Genomic DNA, 25,645 nt, shown 5'->3' on the forward strand with positions numbered 1-25,645 from the left:
CCCTCCCCCATCCCAGCTACTTTTCAGCCTCCTCTCTGAATTCATTCCTGTTCCCAATCACTAGACATTGCTTTGTGCTTCTGGCTTTCCTTTAAAACATCATCAGTTAACCAAAACACATCAGCTATGAGTTGCTTAAGATACTCAAATAACATCTTTGTCTTAATTCTTTTTTAAAAAAGACTATTTATTTGTCAGAGAGCGAGAGAGAGCACAAGCGGGGGAAGCAGTAGGCAGAGGGAAAAGCAGGTTCCCTGCTGAGCAAGGAGTGTGATGTGGAACTCGATTCTGGGACCATGGGATCATGACCTGAGCCCAAGGCAGATGTCTAACTGACTGAGCCACCCAGGCGTCCCTCTTTGTCTTATTTTGAAATTGCTGATAATTTGTACTCAGATAAGTTATCTTTACTGTCCATCTCACACAATGTGTTTGTATTTTGGGCACTGGCCTAGTGCCTTGCTCAGAGCAGGCATTCTGTTTGCTGCACTAAAACTGACTGGATCTATGTTCTCCTTCATTCTCTCCCAGTTGATAAACAAGTACTCAGACCTATGGGCTCTGTGTTACCCATGTACTGACTCTACCTCTGGCCCTAGGCATAAAGCACAATGGACTTCTACTGGGAATACTTACTCTAAACAACATTCTTAACTAATGGCTCTGCTGCTTGCTGCCCAGATGATCTACATTTTATTTATAGATAGATACAGATGTGTGTGTGTATACATATCTAAAATTATTTTCAGTAATCATGTGGGTGACAATGCTGATATTGTTTCCTATGTATGTTTTATATATAATGTGGGACAAAAAATCAGGTGTATGTATATATGTATATACATATGGAGAGAGACAGATACACACACACAGAATTTCCTAGCTGTACCCACTGAAAAGGTCTAGGAACAATGACCAAACCAATACCAGTGAGCATTCCTAGCACCTAGACTGCTGTGTTGAAATACAATTCCCCACTCAAAGAAACCAGAACTTAAGAGAAATGACTGATTCCAGATCTGGGACAGGAAATGTGTAAGATAATCCAGGAATATCCTGTCATAGTATATGGCAAGGAAGTTATCAAGGACTATTGGGATTGTGTGGGTTTTTTTAAAGATTTTATTTACTTATTTAACAGAGAGAGAGACAGCCAGAGAGAGAGGGAACACAAGGAAGGGGAGTGGGAGAGGAAGAAGCAGGCTCCCAGCGGAGGAGCCTGATGCGGGGCTCCATCCCAGAACGCCAGGATCATGCCCTGAGCCGAAGGCAGATGCTTAACGACTGAGCCACCCAGGCGCCCCTGGGATTGTGTTAGAACAATCTGTGACCAACTTGAAGTAAGCCACTGCCCAAAGCTGGAACAATGTAAACATTAGTAAAGATGATATATACTCCAATGGGCAGAAACATCAATTATGTTTAAATCTCTGAGTTCAGAATGAGACATATTAAAAAGAACTAATAGGTTACTTTTGGAAAATGGCTGGGGGCCAACTTTACTTTTAAAATTGATAAATAAAAGCAAGAATTCAAACAATTATCCTGCTCTTCCCACATGGACTCTACCACTGCATAACCAAATAGCAAGTTGAATATTTCTCTTTAGAGAATATAATTGAAGAAGGAATTACAAAATTGGAATACTACCATTTTACAATGGTGAATAAAGAATTTAATTAATGAATTAAAGATCTAAGGATTGAATATCAATGACTGCTCACACACAAAAAAGAAAATCAATTAGGTATATGTACTTTTTTTTTAAAAGATTTTATTTATTTATTTGACAGAGAGAGAGACAGCCAGTGAGAGAGGGAACACAAGCAGGGGGAGTGGGAGAGGAGGAAGCAGGCTCCCAGTGGAGGAGCCTGATGTGGGGCTCGATCCCAGAACGCCGGGATCACGCCCTGAGCCGAAGGCAGACGCTTAATGACCGCGCCACCCAGGCGCCCCAGTATATGTACTTCTTATAAAGAATACAACACCCTCTCAGAAGTAGTTTTCCCTCCCAAAATCAATCAGAACACTGATTAAAACTCTACATTCAACTACTAATAGTAAGGAAACACAGAACACAGGGGAAAATATTAAACTACATGATAGGAATGAGATCTACAAATCCCACTGAGGACAACATTAAGACAAATTATCTGGTTTCCTTAATAAATAGATAGTAAGTAAGGAGTGGGGACAAAGAGATGGAGGAGGAACCTGTAGATTAAAAGAAACCTAGACAGACAGACAGACAGACACACACACAAGCAAAGTTAAACTATGTTTTTTTGGAAGTACATTTTGATGAAAAAATTGCAACGAAAAGTAAGGAGGTCATTGCCATAGAATTCATGATAGTGTTATTCTTGAGGGAGTAGGAAAGAGCTAATGGGAGTAGGAAAGAGCTAATGAGCTAAAAGCACTCACATTGCTTCTGGGGTGGCAAGATTCTGTTGCTTTGCTTTATAATGACTCATTAAGCTATACATTAATGCTCTTTTCTGAATCTTTAAAAACAGATGCACAAGTAATATATTCACTACAGAAAACTCAGAAAATATAGAACAAAAATCAGTTAACATTTTGGAAAATATCCTCATTCTATTTTTACAGAAGTATCTTACATACACACACACACACACACACACACACACACACACACACACACACAAATATGTGCATACTTGTAACCGGTAACCTACAATTACCTGGGTCAGACTGCCCCGCCATACCACCTCTGTGCTGTGGCCCTTTAACCAGACCTTCTGCGTTTGGGATTCTGACCTGCTGCTATCAGGCCCAATCAGTGCCCCTGATCCAGGATCCAACATAGTCTGTGTGTTTTGGGGAATACATGAAAAAAGATGGGCACTCTGTTCCAAAAAATTCCCTGAGGATGTATCACTACTAATTACAGAATAAGGTAGAATGAATCATTAAATACTGCTTTCAGTTCCATGCTATGAGTGAAATGAAAGATGTGATGAATTCTCATACTAAAAATAACTAGCATTATATATGAAATGTCCATACAAATATACATATACACTCAGTCTTAAGACGTCCTGACATCCTTGCATTTCTCTATGCCCACTTTATAGATAAGGAAACTGGGGTACTGAAGAGTAAAGTGACCTGCCTGAGGACGTAATACTAAAGAGCAGCAGAAGTGGAAATATATTGACATAAGAGATACCCCGAGCCTGTTTTTTCCAGCAGACACACTATTCTCCAACTTTTCCCTAATACAAATGGTGCACTCATGGAAATAGATATCGTGTATGTAGGTGGAACTGGTCAGTTGCATCTCATGATGAAGAAGGGAAAGTTTATCTGCACAGACTTTGAAGCCAAATCCAGAAGACAGGCCCAGATAGATATCAAGGTCAGATAAGCAGAAAAGGTCTGAACACCCCAAGAACCATGCCAATGTGCCTTGGATCTTGGATGGTAGGGAAGGATACTGAACTTTAGACAGAACTCTTGGCCCTAGGCTGGCATCCGGCTCTCTGGTGGCTCAAAGTCCATATTCATTGCACCACCAGCAAGCTGAGCTGGCTCAAGGACGAGGCAAGGGGAAAGCAAGCACGTTTAAAAGTTGTTCTCAATGTTCAAAAGGAGATGATTCTGAGGCTTTCTGTGTATTTCTGGGGTTTCCAGACAGGTTCCTTCCCTGTGGCTAGAATGCTCATACCACCTCCACCTGTCTGGGAAAATCTCTGATTACCATACATGACTCCTTTGGGAAGCAATCCGGAGCAATTCGAGGCAGAGTTATTTTCCTTACCCTCTATATTCCACTGCAATTACAGCAGTTACTAAAGTACACTGCTATTATTTGTCTAAAAGCCCATTAAACAGCATGAGAGGGGGCCAGGTCTACCTGTTTCTGCGACTTTAGCATAAGCACAGTATCCAAGAAATAGCAGGGATCAAGGGCTATGTATTTGTTTAATAAACCATCAAGCAGGGGCCCCTGGGTAGCTCAGTTGGTTGAGCGTCTGACTCTTGATTTCAGCTCAGATCACGATTTCAGGGTTGTGAGATTGAGCCCTGCATTAGGCTCTGCGCTGAGCATGGAGCCTGCTTAAGATTCTCTCCCTCTCCCTCTGCCCCTACCCCCCACTCCTGCCCTCTCTCTCTCAATAAACAAACAAACAAACAAACAAACAAGCAAAAAACCCCAAAGGCACTATATTGACTGAAAAGGGGGGAAAAAGGATCAACTTCAATATTTCAAAGTATTTTTAAGAATTACATAATGCAATAAAAATGGGAAAATGAAAATAAAATAATATAAATGACCAATAAGACTACCCCTGGGGTTTCTAAGACATAGAAACCACAAATTGTTTTACAAAGATGGAAATAACTTTTACTTTGCCAACATATTTTGAACTTCTATATAAAATCCAATTCTAAAACATGATCTTAAATGACAGTATAATGGGCCACTGAATAATTTATTTAATCTACTTCCTACTGTTGGACATTTACTTTGTCTTCAGTTTTTATTAACAGTTTTTATAAACAATATTTCAGTGAACATCCTTCCCTGGCATCTTTAATTATTTTCTTGAGATAAATTACTGGACTGAAATGGCTGGATAGCGATGCCAAATGTTCATTCCAGACAGGCATTTCACGTATTCCACTGAAGGCCTCACTCTTACTCTTTGGTAACTGGCAACTCTACTCTCAGCCTTTAACAAATATCTAGCATTTTAATAGATGAAAAAGTAGCACCTCCTTGTAGTTTAATTAGTGTATCTGTGAGTACAGGTGCAGTTCATCTATAAGGAGTATTTCATGGAAAACATAATCGATAAAATAAAAAAAATTCTTCTCAGAGGAGTCTGCACTCTCTCTCCGTGGGATCTGACCAGGTAGCATGGAGCTGTAGGTTTTCCCGCCATCAAAGAGCCGCTAGCAGTGACTGACCAGTGGGAATTAATTTAAAGCCTAGATGTCAATTCTGGCTTAAGATTACAAGTCTTGGCAAAGGGGAAATAGATGTGAGCAGAGTAAGTATTTGGATGGTGGACAGAAAGAGGGTTTTAGAGAAGTTTGGAGGCTATGAAACAACTCAGAGAAGGGAGAAGAAAATAAGGCAAATTTTAAAAAAGTAATACGGGTAGGAATTGCTCCCTTTTCAGTAATTTTTCTAGAGACACAAATAAAGACTAGAATTGCATTTTAAATACTTTTGGTTGCTGGATTTGAATTTTATTAACATTTGTAGACTCACCACAAGAGATCCCTGCACAAGTTTATGGTCATTTTTATGCATGTTTATAGTAATTTTTATCCCATGTGGGGTTCAATGAGCTTCATGGATTTGTGGATTGATTTATTTCATCAACTTGGAAAGTTCTTGGACATTATCAACTCAGATTTCCTGCTGCATTTTCTCTCTACTTTCCTTCTGGGACTCCAACTATACTATGTTAGATCATTTGACATTGTTTACAACCCTTGGTCTTTTTTTCTTGGTCCTTCAGTTTAGAAACTTCCTTTGACCTACCCTCAAGTTCACAGAACTTTTCTTCATTTGTATCTAACCTGCTGTTAAGACAATCTAATGAATTCTTCATTTTAGGTATAGTATTTTTCATTTCTAACATTTCCATTTGGTTCTTTACAGTTTTCAGGTCTCTGCTGAAATTCTTTAGCATTTTTATTAGTTATTTGAAATTTTCCATTAGTTAATTCCACTATCTGGATCTAATTCTCTTGACTGTTTCTTTTCTTTTTTTTTTAAGACTACGTAATCTCTACACTCAATGTGGGGCTTGAACTCAAAACCCCGAGAAATAAGGCATTAAAGGGGCGCCTTGGTGGCTCCGTCAGTTAAGCATCGGCCTTCAGCTCAGATCAGACATTGGGCTCCCTGCTTAGTGGGGAGTCTGCTTCTCTCTCTTCCTCTGCCCCTCTCCCCCTCCACTGGTGCTCTGTCTCTTGCTTCCACTCTCTCAAATAAATAAATAAATCTTTAAAAAAAAAAAACAGGCATTAACATTGACAAGTGAGACTCGTCTATAGTTTCCATTTTTGTTACTTTTGTTGGGTTTTAATACCATAACTAATTTAATTAAAAGGCTACACACTGTTCTTTTTCCATGCATATCTAGCCTGGCCACTGAGAGCCACTGCTGAGCTGCTTAATACAGCACCTGTTCCTGTAGCCTCAGTTTTACCTGTTGCTCCTCACCGGAAATTGCTCCAACCAACATCATGCTTTCTTCCAAGTTCAGATATTAATGCCTGACCCTCTAATCCAGGAGTCAGCAAGTTATGGCTTGCGGGCAGGCCACATATTTTTGTAAATAAAGTTTCCTTGGAGCACAGACACACCCATCCATTTAAGCATTGTTCATGGTTGCTCTCAGGCTACAATGGCATCACTGAGTAGTTCTAACATAATTCTAACAGAGATGGAGAGCGCACAAAGCCTACGTTTGCCGACCTCCGCTCTAATTGATTCTTTTAAGCCAAACCCCATCTTTGTAATCATTTCATAGCAGGGAAAGAGTGCAAAAAGACACCGTCTGTGTTGTTTTTCTGAAGTCCAGCCCAACTGACAATCTAGGGTTTTTAGGTGGAATCTAAAGTCACCTTTTTAGGTGACAATCTAGAGAATGTTTTTAGGTGGAAACATCAACCCTGGTAGGCAGCCTTGGTCTCACCTCAGGTGAGGTTTCCTCAGAGCAGAAGAGGCACTATCACTTTTCCAAGTCTCCTTCCACCCCCGAGGAGTTCAAGATAAAAATCGGGGAAGAAAATTGTTCAAACAAAAACATATCTTGCATTTCTTCAAGTTAAATACCGTTAGTGGATAACTGAGCTGGCTCTAATATTTATAAGTTAAATACAATTTGGCTTCTTACTTCTGAAAGCAAACTCTCCAGAGACATAGGATCCATCTTGCTGTAGACATTCCATAGACTCAAACTCACATCCTGCAACTGCAACATAAGGGTTAAAAACATTGAAATAAATGAGTCAATATCACTATGACAATCAGAAGTATCATACATAACTATATTGGTGAAAACTCAGTGATTAGAATAATAAATAAAAATTTTATCAATTATATTAGAAGCAATACATATTAATAAATGCTGTCCCATTCAAGGAAGCTATCTTTACAGAAACTTTGGTACATCTTTTGAATACCCTTCTGAGGACTCTACTCAATGCTCTTTCAATATGTGTTTTTCCAGTCTAACTGGTTGGAGTAGGTACTGTTCCCAGCCCTTAGCATGTATCAGGCACTGTTCTTGATTACTTTTCAGATTTTGTTTAACTCTGCCCTTGGTAGTTACCTGACACTTGAGTGCACTGATACTTTGTTGAATACTTGGAATGGGTGGAGGGCAGGCGAATCTCGGCAGATCTTTGGCGTTCTCTCTGGGCACTTTCCTTTTTAGTACTCTAGCTGCCCTACTCTCACCGGACTCTCCACTGCATCTTCTCAACTTACAAAATATACTGGGATTCACCTGGGTACCCCCTCCCCATGCCATGGGCCTGGAAATTTTCTCAAAGTAGTAAACAAGTGCAATCATAGGGCTGACCTTGTCTATTTCTCTCAGAGAATCACTATTTTTCATTGTCTGATGTCTACTATCTTGAAAACCATTGCTTCACATATTTTGTTTTTTGTTTGTTCTTTTGGTTTGGCTAGGTTGAGTTGTTTCGGGAAGGAGAGAAATCTGGTTCCTATTGTCTTGTGTAGGTGACTTTTTTTTTTTTTTCTTCCTGGAAGCTTTCTGTGATATTCTTTTATCCTTACTGTTCAAAAAAGGCATAGACAGACTTAAGGTTTTTTCTTTCCCATTTATACTTGCTAAGTCATTTAATTTAAAAGTTTTTATTCTTTTTATCACTGAAAATGTTTATTCTTTTTAAAAAATTTCCTCCCTTCTGATATCTCTGCTCTATCTTTCTGCAACTCTTACTTGTTGGATATCAGACTTCTTAGATCAGTTCTCTATATCTTTTAACTTTTTTCTCATATTTTCTATCTCCTTGATTTTTAAATTTTACATTTTTAGAGAATTTCCTAACTTTACCTCCCAGCCCCTCTATTAATTTTATCAACTATAATTTCCCAGAGCTCTTATTTTATGTTAATTTATCAACACATAATACTTGTTCTATGGTCACCAAATCTTATTTGTCTGGGCATTCTAATGAGAGTTTTGTGCCTTAAGTTTTGCTCTATATCTTAATTACCTTTGGGTCTTACCCAATCCAACTTTTTTTTTTTTTTAATCTTGATCTTTTCCTTTCAAATTACAGGTATTTAATCAAATGTCTGGTGATCTTTGGTTGCTTGTTTTTATTTCCAAATGGAAAGGCTAATTGGAAGCTTTATGCTCTCAGCAGAGCTTGTCAACTACTAGAGAGCAGACAGGCATGAGGCAGTTACTCAGGATCTCTACTCCCTTATATTCTAAATTCCAGAAGATTGAGTTAATACATTTGGCTCCTTCCTCTGTATTCTGGAACAGCTTTTCGAGTATCAACAGATTTGATTTTTTGAAGGTGCTTAATCTGATTTCTAATTTTAAATGCAAACTTTAATTTTACTAATAATTTTGAGACATAATATTTCCTTATGTCATCTATCTCCCTTTTTAATTGTGTATGCTTTACCATATCTCATTTCTCTCTTTACATACTCCATTCTTAAAAGGTACAAAAGAGACATTTTTCTCATTTCTTATTCTATTTCCTGGAGAAAATCTTTTTAAAAAGCATGCTGATCTATCTCTGCATCTAATATGCTATGGTTCCTTTCTTATATTTTGTTGAATCTTTTCATAAGTCTTATTCCACCTTTAAATATGAAGATCTTATGTTTTGTCCATAAAAAGGTAAATGAATGCTTGCTCTATGGTTACTCTCATTATTCAGAAGTTTGCTATTAGAATCCTCTCCTTGAGGGGCTAGTTGATGTAAATTTACATTACTAGGTGACAGTTCCAGCAGCTGGAGAGTTAAGAAGGAGGAAGCTGGAGGCAGGGAAAGCCCTATCAGAGGCACTTCCCTGTGCTGCTTCCCAGGAAGAGTTCTCTATACCAGTAATTCAGTTTGGCCCAACCTAAATGCCAAGTAAAAGCTTATGTGGGTCTGGCTTCCTTTCTCGTGCTGCCACCTAGTACACCTGGAACAAAGCATCCTCTGGGTTAACAACTTTCTTCTGGGTAAAGACATACAATAAAACAGAATTTTTAAAAATTAAATTTTAAGTGTCTGTAGTTCTCCTTCTCTTGGCCTTCAAAAGACTCAAGAGTCTTTCTGGCTCAGGCAGTTATCAGGCCTCTGGTGTGTGACTCAGAGTGGAGTACTACTCCATACCCTTAAGGCTGCTAAGGAAGGGAACCGAGGTGGGGGAAGAATGAGAGGGAGACAAAAGGAAAGTATTTGAGAGAATGACAATTAGCAGTTACAAAGAAAGGCAGGATCTAGAGAAAGGGATCTTGATGTGTGCAGTTTCCTCCTCACTGCCCCCTTCACCCCATAAAACACCATCCTATAGGAAAGATCTACATTATCTTGTAAAGGTTTTTTGGAAGGGATTTTGTTGGGGCGCCTGGCTAGTTCAGTCAGTAGAGCGTGAGATTCTTGACCTCAGGGTCATGCATTCAAGGCCCATGCTAGGCATGGAGCCTACTTAAAGAAAGGAAGAGCATTTGTTCCTTTTGGATGTGTCTGCATACTGTAATGTACCTTAAGGCAGGAGTCAGAGGCCTGCCTCGTTTGGTTTGTATGAAGCCTGAAGCCTCCTAGTGTACTTTTCTTTTTAAGTAGTCTCCACACACAGCACAGAGCCTAGTGTGGAGCCCAATGTGGGTCTTGAACTCAAGACCCTGAGATCAAGACCTGAGCTGAGATCAAGAGTCGAATGATTAACTGACTGAGCCACCCAGGTCTCCCATGCCCCTGCTCTTCTAAACTAGACAGCATTAAGGCGCCTGGGTGGCTCAGTTGGTTGAATGTTGTCTGATTCTTGGTTTTGGCTCAGGTTGTGATCTCATGGGTGGTGAGATGGAACCCTGCGTCAGACTCCGCACTGAGCAGGGAGTCTCCTCCCCTCTCCTCCCACTCGTGCTCGCTCACTCTCTCTCTCTTAAATAAATAAATCTTAAATAAATAAATAAATTAGAGAACATTACTTCCTGGAAGGGGCAGCTCCCACAGTCTTGTTGAAGTTCTGCTACTTATAGTCGATGTAAGAATACTATAGTTTTGGAGCAGGAAAAGTGGAGCCCAAGTGGTGTGCTTCTCTTCAACCCTACATCCCATGTACCTTCCACATTACAGGGTTTACCAGGCAAGAATCCATTTACTTCCTAAGGACACTGCTACTTCTTGGAAAGAGGGGTAGTAATTAGCCCTGGGCCACGCTTCCTATTCTATGCCTAATAGTATGCTCCCATTTTGAGCATGTCAATGCTCACTCCCTGCTTCTGTGCTGGGGGCAGGTCATCTCAGTGGGAGATGCCTATGGTGATACTGCTAACCTACCAGGCCATCCTCCTTAATATGCACTCCGGGTGACCCCCTCTCCCAGACTCATTCATTAATTCACTTAAATATTTATGGGTCATCTCGTAGATAGAAGGAATACTAAAATAAAAGATACTGTTCATAATGCAAAAGATAACCCTTTTATTCCTCTAGTATGCTGTACTTATATAAAATTCTGCACTGTCTTTTTCATTGATCTTGAATAGTTCTCAAATTATATGAATTTCTAAGATACAAACAACAATGAAAAGGCTGTTTCTGTTCTCAAGGAGCTTCCAATCCAGAGACAAAGAGTGGGTGGGTACATGAGTAGGGGTGTGTGAAAAATGTGTAACATAGGACAAAGAAAGCTGTGAGAGGAATCAGCTTAGGGTGCTACAGGAGTAGTCTGGAAGAACACTGGACTCGGAATGGGGAAAAGACAGAAAGGAGGACAGAGAGAAACTCCTAGAAGAAAGAACACCCAGAGTTTAGTTTAGGGACTAGCTTTGCACAGCATCTATTTTCCATTTCAAATTTTTTAACTTGCTCCATGCTCTTGAGAGATAACGGCTAGCTTTTCAGAGTGTCATAATGATCCACACTCACATTATGGGGGCCCTTCACAAAGACAGCAAGTGGCAGACAAAAGCCAGGCATACTGCCTTTCATACATACCTCGTACTTCATGGTAAAAAATCCATCCCCTCCAATGCCTTCAAGTGCAAAGGCCTGTACAATTGGCCATTTCTCTACTACAAACATATCAAATATCTGCAAGTGACCTAGAGAAATCAAATAAAACAACCTGTATCAAATACCATCCTGGATGTAACAGTCTAAACCTGATCTGATGTGGTTAGACAGGCATCATCTCTCTCAAAGTCACCACGGCCACATTTAACAAAATAAAAGTGAAACAGATAAAATGGTTAGATATTAAAACTAGAAATACAAAATGAAAGCCAAAGAAAATTCAAACCATAACAAGTTACACAAATTCAGATTTCTCTGCAGTGTATTTTCACATTCTGGTTTCCTAAGTGAGCAAGTAAGTTAGTAAATAAATAGTGGCCTATTACATCTGACTTGCATCACTTAGTGGATATAATTATTAACAGACCCAAACTTGGCTCTTCCCCCTTAAGAAACATAGCCAATCAACTTCCTCAAGGGAAAATTACCAAATCAAAAAATTTCCTTTCTTATACCAATAGCTCTAATGCGCAAAGTTTTTTAAAAATAAGATATAAGCACTGATAAATTTGTTATTTTCCTTTATTTTTACACATAATTTTTTAGCTCACTGTTGGCATATTTTTAACAGCTGCCTGAATTATTATTTCTTCATTTTTTAATTTTTTTATGTTGTGTTAGATGAATTACTATTTCTTATTACCAAGAGGCTCCATAGTTATATCCTCCATACAATTAAGTGCCACAGCTAAATGGCAACTGTGGTAAATCCCTTATCGGTTTTTCTATCTGACTGGATGGCCTGTTGTGTTGTTACAGAAATTTCAGTTATGAGTACCAGCTTGCACAGAAAAATCCCCAAATTTCATGCTGCTTGATTCTCTGCCTTTAGTGAAAATAGATCAATTGGTTTCCCAGCTGAATGCCTCCAATGGAAGGAGCAGTAGAAACTCTAGATTCACACATCATCCAAGCAAGGTTCTGATATGGCTTGTTGTCAGATACTTACCTTGGGAGCTGTAAGGAATGCCAATTCTACTACAGTCTCGAACCATGTCCACAAAGCTGGCAATTTTAAATTCTTCTGCAGCCTCCTCATCTTCATACTGAAGAGGGAAAAATTGAAAGGAAAATAGACTCTGAGAAGACATCATGCAAAATCCCCTATTTTCTTGGTATCGTACCAATCAGAGTTACCTCAAATGACATTTATAGAAGACTGCCCCCAAGAGGGTGTTTCCAGAGCCAACTTTTTGTGTTTGCTGGTCAGATACCTCAATGCAAGAGATAAAACTTGCCTCGAAAATTCCCCAAAAGCTCACATGGAAGGACGGGTTCTTCCCATGTTGTTCAAGGGTCAACTGTGTATCAGTATTTTTTATGATTCTATTTTATTTTTTTTGTTGGACTGTAAGTCTGTTGTGTTAATTTAGTGATCACTTAGGATTTACAGTAAACACCTTTAACTTAAAAAAAAAGAAAAGAAAGAAGGGTTTTTGACCCATATTAGGTCACCATTTCCATGAAATCCTAAATCTCAAGCCCCAATCTGATTTACAGTCAAACCCTTGAAAAGAACCCAAAAGGAAACAAATACCAAAAAATCCAAACATGGAAATGTTACAAAAGCTTATCAGACTCTAGGCCCCTAAGAGAATGGGTGCAGGCTAGTGATAAACAAGCAGGACAGGAAGCTAGGGTCACGAGCCTATGACTAGGTCCCAATTTGAAGAGTCCCTTTTGTCTGTCACATATATAATTTATCTATAAGGTAGCGTCGTCATAATGAATTATGAAAAGTTCCACTAAAACAAATAGCTTTTTTTGTGTAACGACATCCTGCAATTTGACTTTTTTAAGGGGCCTCCTGTTCTAGATCTATACTTTTCTGAAACAGTATCCTTAGAATGTCTCTAAGTGCCTATTCTATCTTCTCCCATTACCTCATTTTCGGTCATGCAGTGGAAATGCAGATTTCTCCAATGTGCCACATAGGGTAAGAGATAGCGATAGTTTACAGGATTGCAGTACAGATGGACACTATCTGACTTAATCAGTATAATTACATCTGTAAGGAAAATAAAATTAAATCACAACATTTTCAAAGGCATTTCCTTTATACATTTTCTGCTCACATAATAATACTATTTAAGCTATTTCAGAGACAACGTAACAAAACTCTAAACTGAAAGTTCTTTATAACGAGGCAAGGTGCCTCAAAGTGACTGTGTAACACTCACGTGTGGGCAGCAAGGACTTTCTAGTTCCCATGCAATGCTCCCACCACTGTGGCCCTCTGGCTATGACAATGTAGGGACAGAATAAGTAAAAAGAACAACCTTCGGGATGTTCTGCTTTTGCAAAGTTCAACACCATCAAATCTGTGGTACCAGACTTAGCTGTGTATTTTGCTACAGAGATAAATACCAAGTAGAAACTCCGAAGCCTAAAGCCACCGAGGCAGGAAATAACACCAAATATTGCTAGTGACAGTTCTGCAGATATTAATGGCTAAAGCTCGTTGCTGTTGACTCAAGGCAATCATGGACCTGAGGACATCACTGTTCAGCTCTGGGAAGGGTTACTGTGTACGGGGGTGAACTCTGTACACAGGAAAGGCTGGGAGGAAGGAAGTAGAGGCAAGTGGACAAGGCATCTATAAATAGATTAGCAGCTCACAGACTTAAGGAATAACCACAAATGTTGGTGGGTCAAATAAATAGCATGATCCCAAGGGTGCAAATAAACCTATGTAAGCTAACAGCCATGAAATGGGGCAGGAATATCTAAGCAGTTTGAAGACTGGGACAGAAAGCAGTCATACTTCCAGAAAAAGAGCAGAGCTCTACTGCATGGCTCCTCAGAAAGCAGAGCCATCTTGGGCATCTCACTAACAAGATGATGCTAGGGAAGTTGCTGGAGGAGGTGGCTGGAAGTGAGAGGAGCATGGGGGCAGGGAGCATCTGAAACAGCAGGTTTAAGGCAATGGCAACACAGTAACACAGTGTGACAGCCCGTATTCCACAAAAACCTAAGCCTGATGAATACAGACTGCAGCTGACCACACCACTGGGTGATCTCTTGAAATAAAGCTCCATGATACTGGCCTTTGGTTTTTCAAAAATCACCCTGTGCCCCACACCAGTCAGACCCAGGTGTTCTAGGGAACACAGTATAGAGCAGCCTATTCACTGCTGACTCTTAGTTAAGCACTAGAATCAAGAGGTGGCAAGGGATGGGACAGGGATCACCTCTCATCCTGTTGGTCTTCTTCATACAGACCCTCTAAGAGCCTTGCCCTGAATCACTTGTAGATTGCCTGCTGAGGCGTGAGAGTTTGAAGTCACGTGGAGAGCCTGAGGGGGGCTTCCTGTGTAGACTGTGCTCTATACTAATGTGTAATACTCCACAAAGAACTGGGATCCAGTAAAAGAAATAATGCAACAACTACTAAGCCAAATTAAGCATTCTCAGAATCTCACAGGACTCTGATGTCATTGCTCTGAACAAAATTAACAGTAAAAGATGGAAGGTTAAGAAAATTGGATGAATATGTAAACTATTAAAAACATTTTTTTCAAAAATAAATCCTTCGTGTTGGCCTCTTTTCCTCTCATATAGAGATCAAAATGTAGATGCATAAATCCAGTGATCTCAGTTTGCCAACTACTTGGATTTTAAAAATGAATTTACTGATTCATTTTTAATTCATTAATGATTTATTAATTCAAAGAAAATATTCATTTCATAAGCACCCATTGTGCCAGATGGCAAGATAAAGACAATGATAAGCCAAGAAAACACACCTTTGAGGATTTAAACTATTTCCTTAATTTCAGTACTACAATATCCTTAGCAACTTTGGCTGCAGTGAAATGTGTGGCTGGTATGAGCATATGTCTTTTTATAATTCTAAATGGCTGCCAAGATGAATTCTTTTTTTTTTTTTCTTTTTCTTTTTTTTTTTTGAAAGTAGGCTCCATGCCATGGAGCCCAATGCAGGGCTCAAACTCACAACCCTGAGATCAAGACCTGAGCTGAGATCAAGAGTCTGACCCTTAACCGACTAAGCCACTCAGGCACCCCAGGATGAATTCTTTCTAAACCAGTAGATATACAGCACAAAGAAGCATTTTTTAAAAAAGATTTCATTTATTTACTTGAGAGAGAGAGAGAGAGAGAGCACAAAAAGGGGGAGGGGCAAAGGGGGAGGGAGAAGCAGGCTCCCCACTGAGCAGGGAGCCCGCTGCAGGGCTTGATCCCAGGATGCTGGGATCATGACCTGAGCCAAAGGCAGATGCCCTGCATAAAGAAGCATTTTTAAAAATCAAAGTCTGAAACTAAAATTGAAATTGAAAGAAATTTAATGGAAATTATAATTGCAGCCTGCTCCTTCTGCACTTCCTAATAAAAAAAAAATCTTTAAGCAATCTATAAGGATAAACACTGTTAAGGATTCTACCACAGAAGAATTTTCACATACAGTGGACCAGGGTTCCTCAACCTTAGAACTACTGACAGTTTAGACCAGATCATTCTTTGCGGGGGGGAGGGGGACTGTCCGTGCGCCTGCAGATGTTTAGTAGTCACTCCGCCCAGTTGTGACAATCAAAAATGTCTTCAGATATTGCCAAATGCCCCCACTTTAAAACCACGGCACTACATCCACTGCAAGGTAACTTCAATATCAATATTCAATATCAGATGTTAGCTTTCCCACACTACCCAGCTGCTTCATAAGAGCTGCCTGTCTCTTGTCCAGTTTGATTTGTCTATTCCTGTGTCTCCTGATCCATCTGGCAGACAAGTCATGATGCTAAGTATGTGATATCAGAGACAGCTCCTGGGCATCAGCCCACAACAGCATCAACACAGGGAGAGTGTCTCAGAGTTGAAGAAAGGGGAATGTAAGCAGAAAGCCTCTATTGTAATAATGGGCATCGTCATGAATTAAAGTCACACAGAACAATTCCCAAAGACAGAGCTGGACAAAGAGTCTTTGTTCCTAAGCTGAAGATCCACATGAAGTCTTCCTTGTAGGAGTAGCCTGCAGGCTCATCCTTTACCCACAACTGAATGTGCTTTCACAGGACAAGAGCACATAATCTGAACCTCCCAGCATGTAAAGCCAGTAGGCAACTCAGAGGAAAACTAGTACTTTGCCAAGAAGATATAAAGCCAAACTGATATGCACTTTTCCCTCTAAAGCTGATTTACCCAGTAAACATATTCTGAAAACTACTTGTCACTAGTCTTGTATCAACCAGCAGGTTACTAACAGGAGCATACTACTTCATACTACATATACTTACCATCTAGAACTTCTTCAGAAAACCCTGTTTTCTCAAAATCACTTGTATTCTGATTGTACAAACCAAACAGAAGATAATTCGCCAGCTCTCTGCAGCCTTCATTATACCTGCTATCGATTCCTGCAAAGCAAAGAAGGCTCTGATCAGCTGTACTACGGGACACAAATGACTCCCAACAATTTGCCCCTGCTCGGCAAAACCCTGATGGTTAGGTTAAAGGCAGAAGCTCACACCAGTTTTGTGCCAGAAACGAAATTAAGCAACTCTGTGAAAGAAGCATCAAGTACTCTTACTTGGTTTTCAAGATCTATTTCCAAAAAGCAATTTTTGAGTATAGAAAGAAGCAGAAAATATGGCCCATGTCCTGCCATGGCTGGTTAAAGATTTTGGAATACTTTTCAGTTGGAATAGAACTAGGGGATAAAAAATATTCACTTAAGAGAGCTTTATCAAAACATGATCAAATAAAGGCAGATTAAGGTAGTTTGAAAAGAACTCAAAGAAGTGAAAAACAGGACAAGTGAATGGAACTACAGACACCCATCATTTCACAATAGTTATCAAGCTCAAGGCCCATCACTGTGCTGGATGCTGGAGTGTGTGGTAAATATGCCTGCAAATGGCCCCCATGGAATTTACAGTCTAGCAGGGCTGGGTCAGAGACAAAAGAGAAATTAAACAATACACCTTCACTACTGCCTCTCAATGGCATGGGCATATGTACTATCTGGGTCCTGATTATCTCTGAATATGTCATGGGCAGGTGGTAGCTGTCTACATGAGGCTGAGGAAGGAGTTGGAGCAGAAAGAGCTCCAAGAATAGAAATATGGCTCGAGTCTGGCAAAGCAGACTGTCAATAGTCACTCAGACAAGTGAAAAGTAAAAAGTAATGGTCATTTAGACCAGAGGGGCCCAGGAACTGCCTGTGGCAGAGGACTTCTAATATAAGAGAACTCCCTTCTAAGTTGAGATCAAAGCAGCACAGCCCTGTTCTATCCCATTCCATGCTTCAGTGAAGAGAGGGATGAAAAAGAATCAAAAGCCAGAATGGACTGGCCTATTTAAGGACCAAAGTTTGAAGGGCTATAGAGTTAAAAATAAACAGTAGACTGGGCAGACCTAGTCTCACCACGTCCACTTCTAAAGGTTCCAGCTGCATAAATTGCTGACATGAAAAAGATTGGCCATGTAAAATTAAAGGCAAAAGAAACTCCATGTAGGCACTATGCCTTAGCTGACAAAGTTGTTTTTCATAGGATATTATGGGTTAACAATTCTGATACTGCTATATATGTATACTGGAATTAAACAAGTAAACTGATGGTGGATGATGGGTGCCAAGTTTCTTACTGGTGAAGTAGAAGTTTACAGATAAGCAAAAGGGGGAAACTAGAATAATCTACATGGTAACTGGGTAGGCTGGAGACATTAATATGAATTCATGTTTAGCTTAATATAGATACAGATGGTTACATAACATTTACAGGTAATGTACACACAAGTATTTTGTTACTCTGTCAGCTGCCCCAGGGCCTAGAAGGAATGACATCCCAGTAGTAACAAAAGTATATCCAATGCCCAGATCCTGGTTTCTAATACCATTCTCCAGTAAAAGGAACCCCATCACTCCTTGGAGAAATGGCTGATTCTAGGACTGGAGTGGAAATATATAAAATAATCTTATAGTGCCAGAAAGTACAGAAGTGCTAAACAAACATAACTTTGATTGCAGGGGAGTATGTCAAAGGAAGGGACACAGAAGCCAACTGAAATGATAGCATAAGTACAGTAATGAACGGGTACTTTTTTTTTTTTTTTTTAATGATTTTTTATTATATTATGTTAGTCACCATACAGTACATCCCCGGTTTCCGATGTAAGGCTCGATGATTCATTAGTTGTGTATAACACCCAGTGCACCATGCAATACGTGCCCTCCTTACTACCCATCACCGGTCTATCCCATTCCCCCACCCCCCTACCCTCTGAAGTCCTCAGTTTGTTTCTCATAGTCCATAGTCTCTCATGTTTCATTCCCCCTTCTGATTACCCCCCCCTTTCTTTATCCCTTTCTTCCCCTACTGATCATCCTAGTTCTTATTGAACGGGTACTTTTATTCGTAGGTAAATTCATGGCAGAGATAGGCCCCACCCTTCTGAGAGTTGCAGCTGGAGAGAGAATCCAATAAATGTTGCTCGAACATTTGAAACCTTTGGCAGGAATTCCAGGTCCACCACAACTATGGGGGTTTTGTTTTGTTTTTAGGTAAACTACAGCTTTAACCAAAAATAATGTAATTTTTATCATAAATCCGCATTTCCTTCTAAAAGCAGAAAACTTGATTACATTTTCCCAGGTAAGCTCAGTAAAATTATTGTTCAGTTTTTTAAATTTCAAACTTAGGCAATTTTTAAGGTTCTGCCCTTCATTTCCTCTCTGAATACCATTTAAATTTCAAAGACGGCTTGTGCAGGTGTGTGTGTGTGTGTGTGTGTGTATTGAGTGTATATAGTCAAGAGGCATTTTTTTTTCTCTGCTGGCATCAGCCGCTATTTATTTTTTAAATTTTTATTTAAATTCAATTAATTAACATCTAGTGTATTATTAGTTTCAGAGGTAGAGTTCAGTGATTCACCAGTCTTATATAATACCCAGTGCTCACTGCATCATGAGCCCTCCTTAATGCCCATCACCCAGTTACGCCATCCCTGGTCCCCCCCTTCCCCAGCAACCCTCAGTTTGTTTCCTATGATTAAGAGTCTCTTATGGTTTGTCTCCTTCTCTGATTTTATCTTGTTTTATTTTTCCCTCCCTTCCCCTATGATCCTGTTTTGTTTCTTAAATTCCACATATGAGTGAGATCATATGATAATTGTCTTTCTCTGATTTACGTATTTCGCTTAGCATAATACTGTCTAGTTCCATCCATGTTGTTACAAACGGCAAGATTTCATTTTTTTGGATGGCTGAGTAGTATTCCATTGGATATATGTACCACATCTTCTTTATCCATTGTCAATGGACATCTGGGCTCTTTCCATAGCTTGGTTATTGCACCACAACTGTGTTTTTACGGAGACCCACCAATGTCTGGGCTGAGTAGTGGAATCAGGATTCAAACCTAAAACCTGCCTAGCTCCAGAGTGCATGTTTTTAACCACTCTGCACACTGCCTCCCGCAAGCTTAAATGCAAGTGCTGTTAAGTGAAAACACAAAATCACGCATAGAATATATGAGGAAAGACAAACAAGAACCTAGTAGTGGTTCGCTTCTGGGAAGGAACTTGGGTGGTTGATGGACCAACCACCAGACTTAACAATTCCACTTCCACGACTCAATAATATGGGTATAAATGAAAATGAGATAAATAAGATCAATCTGTTACAGAAAAAATCTCCAAGATACATTGTCAAATGAAAATTTAAAAATTAGGTTAACAACAGTATGAATAAAACGTTCCCATTTGTGTTTGAAAAAGAAAAGATTCAATTGGCAATGCTATCTCTGGGGAGTGGAACCGAGTATCTGAGATGGTTAGGAAGCTCTGTTCATTATCATTTGTGTATTGTCTTAATTTTTAAATTATATGATGCATTTTCATAATAAAAAAAATTAAAGAACAAATAAATGCCCAGTTCTGCCACTCTATGGTCCTGGTCAAGTCTGTTTCATCTCCTAGAGTTTTGGTTTCCCCCTCCGTAAAAAAGAGACAACATTGCTCCTTTGCAAGGCTGCTGTGAGAAGAATGAGATAACATGTACAAAGTACCTGCCCTGTGGTAGGTCCTCCTTATCCCACTGATAGCTCACCTGGACTCATGAGAACAGCAACAGATTTCAAGGGAAGAAGAGCTGGGAGAAGGAGACTAACTCAAGCTTATCTTACAATGATACCATTATTAATATCTTCCTTGAACAGAAGCCAGGTTGCCCCACTTTGTTAAAAGCACTGACCTAGGATGCAGAGGATCCCATCAGGCTGAGACTTGCTGCTCTGGGTCAAGATGCTCTGAACCTGGCGGAGTCGGCTGCAGCTGCAACAAGAAGAGAAATCAGCTCCTAAGTGCCAGCACACAAAGGCATGAAGAAGAGGAATGATGCTAGGGATGGAAACTGGTCCTTGCCTGGTTTTGATATCAGAACTATTAACATGAACTGGGAAGTACTCCCTTCTCTTCTACTTTCTGGAAGAGATTATGCAGAATTTATCTGAAGCCTAAATCTGAACTGCTGATTACAAACTGGATAGTCTGTGGCTCTGTGGCCCAATAGAGAATGAAGCCAAAGGCCCCCTTGTGGTCAATGCTAGACAGGACTGAGACTCAGCAGCTGATCAGAAGGCTCTCCAATGATATCTCAATTTTGAGGATTATCAAAGAAGAGTTTCCACACTTATTTGCCCTGTGGTACCCATCAGTTTGCCAAAAACAAAAGTGAAAAACATATAAAAAACAAAATATTGGTTTAAGGACCTAAATGAAACTCTTCTGATTCATCATCACAACTACCCCCAGTTAGAGTGTCAGCAAAGTGTATTTGTTTCCATTTCTGGGCAGGTCTATTCCTGTGGCCTTAGCGATACTCCCTCCTCCCAAAAACAGCATAAGGAGAGGCACTCCCAGACATTAATATCACTTCTAAGGATTCCATGCTCTCCATGCCAACCCCTCCTCTTTCCCAGCAGTCCCAGGAAAAGGTGCTCGATTTCCTGCTTAAGACTGATCCTTCCACTAGATCTGCCTTCACTATTCATTCCCTAACACTCCTATATTTAATTTTTTCTCTACAGTCAACATATTCCCAACCTTACCACATCATTATTAACTAAGATCCTCCATAAACCAACTACACTAACTGTTCCATCTATGACAATCAGACTTCATCCCCACTCTTCGCTGAATCTGCTCCATTATACTGCCCTATACTCACCCAAACAACTGTATTCAGTGAAACACCACTATTTCTCTTCCCTGAATTCTTTTTTCGCCCCCGGATTCTTTCTGATGTTTCCACTCCCCAAAAAATCCATTCCATGACTTAGTTGTCATTATCACTGTCTTCCCTCACAATGTTCACATATACCACCTAACATCAAAACCAAAGACAGTACTCCCAGAAAAGAAAGCTATAGACCAATATCCATCATGAATATATCTCTAAAAACCCTTAATACAATATTAGTAAATAGAATTCAACAACATATAAGAAGAATTATACACCATGACCAAGAGGGGTTTACCCCAGGGATGCAAGGCTGGTTCATAACTGGTAAATCAATCAATGTAATCCATCATATTAACAGGCTGAAGAAGAAAAAAAATTATACAGCCATATAATTGATGCAGAAAAATCATTCAACAAAATTCAGCACTTGTTCACAATAAAAACACTCAGAAAATTAGGAAATTAAGATTATATTTAATAGTGAAAGACTGAATGCTCTTGCCCTAAAAGGAGGAACAAGAAAAAAATGTCTGCTCTCATCACTCCTATTCGACATGATAACAGAAGTTCTAGCTAGTGCAATAAGACAAGAAAAGGAAATAAAAGACATACATATTGAAAAGGAGGAAATAAAACTACCCTTATTTGCAGATGACATAACGGCCTATGTAAATCTATTATCTTAGAACTATTGAGTGAGTTCACAAGGTTGCAAGGTCAATATATAAAAATCAACTCTATTTCTGTATCAAAGCAATGAACACATGGAAACCAAAATTAAAAACACAATGCCATTTAAATATAAATTCAACAAAACACGTATAGGATTTACATGCTAAAACCTATAAAACACTGATAAAGGAAAACAAAGAGGGGCACCTGGGTGACTCAGTCGGTTGAGTGTCAGACTATTGGTTTCAGCTCAGGTCATGATCTCAGGGTGGTGAGATTGAGCCCCACATCAGGCTCCACGCTCAGTGTGCTGGAAGGTCTCTCCCCTTCCTTCCCCCTGCTCACATGAGCTCTTTCTCTCTCTAAATAAATAAATAAAATCTTTTTAAAAAAGCAAATCAAAGAAGATCTAAGTAAATGGAGAGACACTGTCTATGGATTGGAAGACTCAAGATAGTATAGATGTCAATTCTCCCTAAATTGATGTACAGATTTAACAAAATTCCTTCAAAATTCCAGCAAGATTTTCTGTAGATATAGACAAAATTAACCCAAAACTCACATAGAAAGGCAAAGGAACTAGAATACCTAAAAATTTTTGGAAGAAGAAAAAATAGGGAGAGGAATCACTCCGATGTCAAGACTTACTATACAGCTAAAGTAATCAAGACTGAATGGTACTGATGGAGAGATAGACACATAAATCAATGGAACAAAAAAGAACTCCCAGAAATAGACCTACACAAATACAGCTAATTAATTTTTGATAAAGGTTCAAAAGGAATACAATGGAAGGATAGTCTTTTCAATAAATGGTGTTGGAGCAAATGGGTATCCACAAACAAAAACATGAACCTCAACCTAAATTTTGTATCTTATACAAAACAAACTCAAGATAGATCACAGATTTAAAATTTTAAATGTAAAACTATAAAATCTTTAGTTATTTTTTAAAAGATTTTATTTATTTTTTGACACACAGAGAGAGAGCACAAGGAGGCAGACTGGAAGGCAGAGGGACAGGGAAAAGCAGGCTCTCCGCTGAGCAGAGAGCCAGATGCAGGGCTTGATCCCAGGATGCTGGGATCATGACCTGAGCGGAAGACAGATGCTTAACTGACTGAGTCACCCAGGTGCCCCGAAACTATAAAATCTTTAAAAGGTAACAAAAGAAAATCTTCAGAACTTAAGACTTAATGAAATTCTTAGACTTGATACCAATAGTATAATCCATGAAAGAAAAAAAAATCAATAAACTGGACTTCATCAAAATTGTAAACTTTTACTTTCTGAAAGACCCCGTTAAAAGAATGAGAAAACAAGCTACAGACTGAGAGAACATATTTATATCACATATCTGACAAAGTAGAATATATAAAGAATTCTCAAAACAATGGTAAGAAAAAATTAAAATCCAATTAGAAAATGGGCAAAAGGGATAAAGAAACATTTCCTCAAAGAGGATATAGAGATGGCAGGCAGATAAGCACCTGAAAACATGTTCTACATCATTATCCATTACGGAAATGCAAATTAAAACCACAATGAGATATCACTGCACATCTATTAGAAAAGCTAAAATAACAAAGAGTGACAATACCAAAATGCTGGGGAGGATTCAGAGAAACTGGATTGTTCATACATTTCTAAAGGAAATTAAAGAAGACACCAATAATGGAAATACATCCATGGGAAATACATCCATGTTCATGCACTGGAAGACTTAGTGTTGTTAAACTGTCAATACTACAGAAAGTGATCTATAGATTCAGCACAATCCCTATCAAAATCCCAACAATGTTTTTTGTAGAAATAGAAAAATCCATCCTAAAATTCATAGGAAATCTCAAGGAACCCAGAATAGTCAAAACCATACTGAAAAAGAAGGACAAAACTGGAGGACACACTTCCCAATTACAACAGTAACTACGAAGCTATGGTAATCAAAACAGTGTGGTACCGGCATAAAGACAGACATATTGAACAATGGAATAGAATACAGAACTCAGAAATAAACTCTTTTTCTGACTGGCTTATTTTCACTCACTATAATATCCTCACAGTCAAATGATTTTTCACAAGGGTACCAAGACCACACACTGAGAAAGGACAATTTTTTAAAAAAGATTTTATTTGTTTATTTGACAGAGCATGAGAGAACGTGTACAGGCAGGGTGAGGGGCAGGCAGAGGGAGAGGGAGAAGCAGGCTCCCTGATAAGCAGAGAGCCCGAGGTGGGGCTTGCTCCTAGGACCCTGGTATCATGACCTGAGCTGAAGGCAGATGCTTAACCAACTGAGCCACCCAGGTGTCCCAAAAGGACAATTTTTTCAACAAATGGCTTTGGGAACACTGTGTATCCACATGAGGAAAAATAAATTTGGACCCTTACTTTACACCATATACAAAATTTAACTCAAAACAGAAAAAAAGACCTAAATGTAAACCTGAAACTATAACGGTTCATGTTTTTGTTTCTTCTTTTAGAAGAAAACATGGGAAAAGCTTCATGAAACTGCATTTGGCAATGATTTATTGCTATGACACCAACAGCACAGACAACAAAATAAAAAATACATAAATTAGACTTTATCAAAATTAAAAAGTTATGTTCACAGAAGGACACAATCAACAAAGTGAAAAGGCAAACCACAGAATGGGAGGAGATATTTGCAAATCATGTATCTGATAAGAGATTAATGTCCAGAATATATAAAGCGCTCCTACAATTCAACCACACACACACAGAAAAACCCATTCAAAATAGGCAAAAGACTCGAATACACATTTCTCTAAAGAAGATATATGAATGGCCAATAAGCACATGAAAAGATGTTTAACATCACTAATCATGAGGGAAATGCAAATCAAAACCACAAAGAGATACTAATCCCACACAAATTAGGATAGCTACTATTAAAAAAAGAAAAAACAAGCAAGGATTGGGAGAAATTGGAACCTTCAGGCACTGTTGATGGGAATGTAAAACTGTAGCCGCTGTGGAAAACAGTATGGCAGTTCCTCAAAAAATTAAAAATAGAGGGGCAGGGGAAGAGAAAAATTTAAAAATAGAATTATCTTATAATCCAGAAATTCTACTTCTGGGTATATATCCAAAAAAACTGAAAACAAGGATTTGAAGAGATATTTGTATACCCATATTCACAGCAGCATTACTTGCTATAATCAAAAGGCAGAAGCCAGTATCTATTGACACGAATAAGCAAATTCTGGTATATACATACAGTGGAATATTATTTAATCTTAAAAGAAAGAAAATTCTGTAACATGCTAAAAACATGGATGAACTTTGAACTTTACAGGAAGTGAAAAATAAGCCACTCACAAAAAAGACAAATACCATATGATTCCATTTTTATGAGATACCTACAATATTCAAATTTAAAGAGACAGAAAGTACAATAGTGGTGTTGGGCTGGGGGAAAGAAGTGGGGTTACTGTTTAGTAGGTACAGAGTTTTATAAGATGAAAAGAGTTCTGTGGG

General features: G+C 39.0%; 1 protein-coding gene across 3 annotated transcripts in view; it reads right to left on the reverse strand.

Annotated features, from left to right (window-relative positions):
• The window catches only part of DNAAF9 (dynein axonemal assembly factor 9), a 166,574-nt gene that overhangs the window by 84,729 nt on the left and 56,200 nt on the right, over positions 1 to 25,645 (reverse strand). For all 3 annotated transcript variants that reach the window (XM_048222196.2, XM_057312636.1, XM_026503087.4), the window contains 6 exons: positions 20,480 to 20,559; positions 16,524 to 16,643; positions 13,155 to 13,279; positions 12,221 to 12,317; positions 11,194 to 11,300; positions 6,885 to 6,962 (listed from right to left, as the gene is read on the reverse strand). In XM_048222196.2, coding sequence (XP_048078153.1) covers positions 6,885 to 6,962; positions 11,194 to 11,300; positions 12,221 to 12,317; positions 13,155 to 13,169 — 297 coding nt within the window. In that variant the 5' untranslated portion in view covers positions 13,170 to 13,279; positions 16,524 to 16,643; positions 20,480 to 20,559. The remainder of the gene's footprint in view (positions 1 to 6,884; positions 6,963 to 11,193; positions 11,301 to 12,220; positions 12,318 to 13,154; positions 13,280 to 16,523; positions 16,644 to 20,479; positions 20,560 to 25,645) is intronic.

The sequence above is a fragment of the Ursus arctos genome, unplaced genomic scaffold, assembly GCF_023065955.2.
Source record: "Ursus arctos isolate Adak ecotype North America unplaced genomic scaffold, UrsArc2.0 scaffold_16, whole genome shotgun sequence".
Classification (NCBI taxonomy): Eukaryota; Metazoa; Chordata; class Mammalia; order Carnivora; family Ursidae; genus Ursus; species Ursus arctos.